Here is a 5000-nt window from a genome sequence, read left to right as displayed (position 1 = left end):
ACATAAGAACCCTTTTCGTGTGTGTAGTGATCCATATCATGGTTCAATAAAAGGATGTTAAATGTTAAACCCTCTCATAATGTGACCTTTCTATGTGTTCCTCTGTCTGTAGGCTGACCAGCTGATGTTTGCCCTTCACTTTGTAAAAGGAATGTACCCAGAGCTATTCCAGGAGAATGTGAGTGAACTCAGCTCATTGCTAAGGGGGGGGGGGGGGGGGGTATGGCTGGACAATGACTCTTATGGTGATGGTGATGATGATTAGGGTGTTGGTGATGAGCGTGAGGCTGGCGGTGATGATGACGATGATGATGATGTTGATTGCATTGGTGATGAAGATCTGGTGGTAAGTGTATTTGTTGTTCTGCAGGAGTGGGATGCCTTCACGGGGCTGATAGTCGGAGACATGGTCAGAAAAGCTGTGAGTATTTGTCCTGTTGGTGTTTTTGCGGCTGTAGTTCGCCATTAAGGTCTTAACTCGAGTGATTTTTTTTTTTTTCTTTTTTTTCTGCGTTTTATTGTTTTGCTCTCCAGGACTCCCAGAAGTCTTTGCGGGAACAGATTCCATCCTGGATTGATCATGAGAGACAGCCAGCAGTGGCTTTATTCAAGGTGCACACACCTACACGCACGCACACACGCACACACGCACACACGCACACAAGCACACACGCACACACCCACACACACACATTCAGAGACACATTCTGAGTTTATTTGTTTTGGTGTGGCATCTGTCTCATAGATCCTTTCTCTCTCTCTGTCATGTAGAGCACATTCCCAGTGCTGTACCAGAATCTGTGTCTGAGTGATGCAGACCTGTGGATCACCTTCTCACAGAGTTCATCCTGTGAACAGGACTTCCCCAATACCATCGCCAAGAAGATCTCTCTCTTCCAGCAGGTCAGATACACACACACACACACACACACACACACACACACACACACACATATACACACACACACACATACACACACACACACACACACAACCATGTACGACACCACTCTGTACGCACTGTACGCACATGTCAGAAGTCTAGAAGTTAGCTGCATTTTCAGGATCTGAATTCTCAGAAGCACAGTATGACATAAGTACCCTACATGATGTGTTTGCTTGTGTGTGACTTTATCACGTCCTTTTCTTACGCATTTCCCCTTTTTGCTCTTCCTTTGTTCTTCTCTCTCTCCTTCTCTCTCTCCTTCTCTCTCTCCCTCTGCAGCTGTTGCTGGTGCAGGTCCTCAGATCAGATAGACTGCAGAGTGCCATGGCTACTTTTGCCTCTCAAGCTCTCGGTGAGTGTGGGTGCTTTTGTGTGTGAAATAGCTTTTGTTTCATGTTTATGCAAGTGTGTGTGTGTGTGTGTGTGTGTGTGTGTGTGTGTGTGTGTGTGTATATGCATGCGGAGGATCACGCCACACAGCCGCATCCCCCAACGTGACTCACCTCTCTCACCAACACGTAATGAGCAGCTGGAAATCACACACCTCAGCATTACTTAAACACACACACACACACACACACACACACACACACACACACACACACATAGTTATGCAGGCTCAAAGGGATGTACATGCACACATATGCACTTGTAGTCATGTATACGCACACACACAAACATGTAAGCAGGTTTTCAGTCTCTAATTAGAGATATTGCTGTGCAGCGCCAGAAATGTAAAACGAGTTCCCCCCCGAGCTTCATTAGGAAAGGCCCAGTTGAAACCTCCATAGTCCGTTTACTCCTCTCTGCGGTCCCCAAGGACCTGATTCAGGGCTGATTCAGGATCAGTGCTGTAGCCCAACGCTGAGAGAGACTGGGGGAGAGAGGAGGGGGGGCAGTGTCTTGGGAATGTATTGAAGTTATTTGCGCGTGCACTTGTGTGTGTGTGGTTGTACATAGTTAGATGTATATGTGTGTTTGCCAGCTTGTTTATACCATTTGTTTGTTTATTTATTTATTTATTTATTTATATATATATATTTTTCTGTATCTTGTGAGCAAATGGTGCTCAGGTGGGGTCAGTAGTACTGGTGCAGAAGTGTATGAATGGTTTTGTTAGTCTCTGTATTTTGCACTGTAGCTCTGATGCTGTTCAGTAGCTGCAGGTATGTGTGTGTGTGTGTGTGTGTGTGTGTGTGTGTGTGTGTGTGTTTGTGCAGCAGCTTTGATGCTCAGGCTGGGTGCTGGCTTGCTCGTGAGCCAGTGACCCGAGTCCCCAGTCCTGTCATAAATCCACCCCGGCTCCCCCCCCCCGCCCCCCTCCACTGACAATTACTGCTGATTTACGGCCCGCAGACGTTTCTAATGGCGCCTAAATTACCCACTAAATAAACAAATGCCTAGGCACCCCCGCTTAGCCCCGTGCCGTCAATAAACCCACCGTGAGTCAGCACCACCTGCACCTGGCCCACCCCATCTCCAGCATCCATCATCCCCACCTGTCTGCTTGACGCGCATGGAGTCTGATACACAGTAACTTCTACAGACATGCAGATTCACCTGTCTCTTTCTCTCTCTCTCTCTCACACACACACACACACACACACACACAGGCATGCAAGCATTTAGTCTTGGTAATGCTGAGGTGCACATGCACAGTATGGATTTCTACCCATGCAGCCTATATGGACACAGAGGGTAGTCGCAGTGGCAGTTACAGAGAGATGTGTTTATCTCACATGTGCGTTCACACTATTACGGTCTGACTGCCACACTCTTCTTTGGGTCACTCCTATTGTCTTCCTTTCTTACACACACACACACACACACACACACAAACACACACAGAAGAAACACACTGACACACAGAAGCGTGATTAATGTTTGATCATTCCTGGTGGGTCGGCTTGGCTTTTCTGCTTCCCCATGGGGAAGCCAAGAACAAGTGCCACTGATTGGACAATTAGCCCCATAGGGAGTGAGAGATGAATGAGGCCCCTCTCAGACGGCCCCTTGCCATCTCACCTGCCCCTGTGGCACCCCACCCCACCCCCCCCCCACCACCGCCCTCCTTCTCAGGCATTCTGGGTGGAGTGCTTGAAGGGGGGGGGGGGGGGGGGGGGGGGGGGGGTCTTCAGCATGTGCCATACCTCTCTCCTCGGAACATGGAGCTGGGTCATAGCAAGGGCACTGCCACAGTCTCTCTCTCTCTCTCTCCATCTCTCTCTTTCTCTCTCTCTCTCTCCATCTCTCTCTCTCTCTCTCTCTCTCTCTCTCACAGATGGCATCTCTGTGTTAGTTTTGCCATGTGTAAATGGCAGCTGGCGTGCAGATGTGTGTGCGACGGTGGGACATGCGTGTGGAGCGCTTTTAAAAGTGCGAGACGCTGTGTTGTTGACAGCCGGGCTGTTTATTTATTTATTTTTTATTTTTTTTTCTATGGCGATCCCGGGGCAGGCTGGAAACAGGGTCTCTGAGCCCTTGCACTGCGTGTTTGTGTGTACACCTCCGTCTGCTGCCACACATCTGCCACTAACACAGGCAGGGGGGGTTGGGGCGCGGGGGGGGGGTGGCGGGGTAGGGGGAGACCTTCAGCATGCCGCGCCTGACTTGCCCAACAGCAGGATGAAGAGGTCCTTACCAGAGGACAGGCTGTGCCTGCGTCCTTGAAGCCTGTGTGGCGTTTAAAGAGAGGCCTGCCCAGGTCTGCCTAGCCTTGGCCTCATCGTGGCAGAGGGATGGGAAAGATCAGGATTTGCAGGATCTGTTTTAGCCCTCTAGAAAATCCCCCAGAGCCACAAGTACAGTGTGTGTGCAGTGTGTGTGTGTGTATGTGTGTGTGTAGTGCCGTGTACCATTCAGTTTGCTGATCACTTTTTTTTTTCTTTGCCTTTTGTCTCTCTCTCTTTCTCTCTCTCCAGCTGGCTTATGTCCAGCTCCCAGATTAACGGAGTTTTATTGTGTTACATTTTCCAACAGCCGCACATTCCAAAGTGAGACTTTATCCCTGACTCGTGAGGCACACTTTTCCCACCGTTTCGGCATGATCCTGTTTCTTTGTGACCTCATTGAGCTCGCACAGTTTCTCACGGTGCAGGAAGGAGGGACATGCCTCTCCTCCGCTTGCCAGCATTTGTTCCTACGGCCCACACTTCACCTTTCTCTCTCCATTTTCTCTCTCTTTCTCTCATTCCTTGTTTCTCTCTCTCTCACTCTCTCCACCTCTCTCTCTCTCTCTCTCTATCCTTCATTCTACCCACCCAGCCCTCCCTCAGCCCCTTCCTGTCCACCTCCCGTTGCCTAGTGCAGAGCTGTGGATGGGTTTGATTGACAGGCTGAGGACTCAGAGGCCGGCAGTGTGCTGAAGCAGGGCGCCGCTGGTGTCACAGGAGATCAGGTCGGGTCACCACCACCACCTCTCACAGAAGGGAGAGGCCCGTGACAATGAAGGTAGAGCAGAGAGAGGGAATGAGAGAGAGAGGGGAGAGTGAGAGAGAGAGAGATAGAGATAGAGAGAGAGAGAGAGAGAGAGAGAGAAAGAGAGAGAAATGGGTAGACAGGGTGGAAGAATATGGCATCATCCACAAAGAAGAGAGGGCAGTCTTGGCATCTTTATGGTTATACAATAAGAGTGGTGGGACTGGACAAAGCTCTTATTGGATCTGTGTGTGTGTGTGTGTGTGTGTGTGTGTGTGTGTGTGTGTTCCATGTGTTTGTCTGTGGTTTGGAGAGGAGAGGGCAGCAGCAGCCATAAAATGAGAGAAAGGACAAGGCACCATCCCTCCAGGTTCAGGTTGTGTTTGCGTGTTTGTGTGTGTTTGTGTGTGTGTGTCTGTGTGTGTGTGTCTGTGTCTGTGTGTGAGTGTGTGTAACGGGAGATCACCTCCTGCCGATTACAGTAATGGGGTAAAAATTGCTGCTGTCCAACATAGCCCCCCAATTACATTAGATCATCACATGAGGTTATACAAGTAAATAGACAATTCTGAGTCTGACATCTGAGAATATAATGTGCCAAGGCAACATGCCCACACATGCAAATGGAAGCTGTGTG

The 5000-nt window shown here is 49.5% G+C and overlaps 1 protein-coding gene across 3 annotated transcripts in view; it reads left to right on the top strand.

The window, feature by feature from the left end:
- Nucleotides 1-5000, top strand: part of LOC105909270 (cytoplasmic dynein 2 heavy chain 1) — a 168611-nt gene that overhangs the window by 82811 nt on the left and 80800 nt on the right. For all 3 annotated transcript variants that reach the window (XM_031573109.2, XM_031573108.2, XM_031573107.2), the window contains 5 exons: nucleotides 113-178; nucleotides 371-421; nucleotides 535-612; nucleotides 772-903; nucleotides 1226-1298. In XM_031573109.2, the coding sequence (XP_031428969.1) occupies nucleotides 113-178; nucleotides 371-421; nucleotides 535-612; nucleotides 772-903; nucleotides 1226-1298 (400 nt within the window). The remainder of the gene's footprint in view (nucleotides 1-112; nucleotides 179-370; nucleotides 422-534; nucleotides 613-771; nucleotides 904-1225; nucleotides 1299-5000) is intronic.

The sequence above is a fragment of the Clupea harengus genome, chromosome 9, assembly GCF_900700415.2.
Source record: "Clupea harengus chromosome 9, Ch_v2.0.2, whole genome shotgun sequence".
NCBI classification, from domain to species: domain Eukaryota; kingdom Metazoa; phylum Chordata; class Actinopteri; order Clupeiformes; family Clupeidae; genus Clupea; species Clupea harengus.
This window is presented reverse-complemented; position numbering and strand designations above follow the sequence as displayed.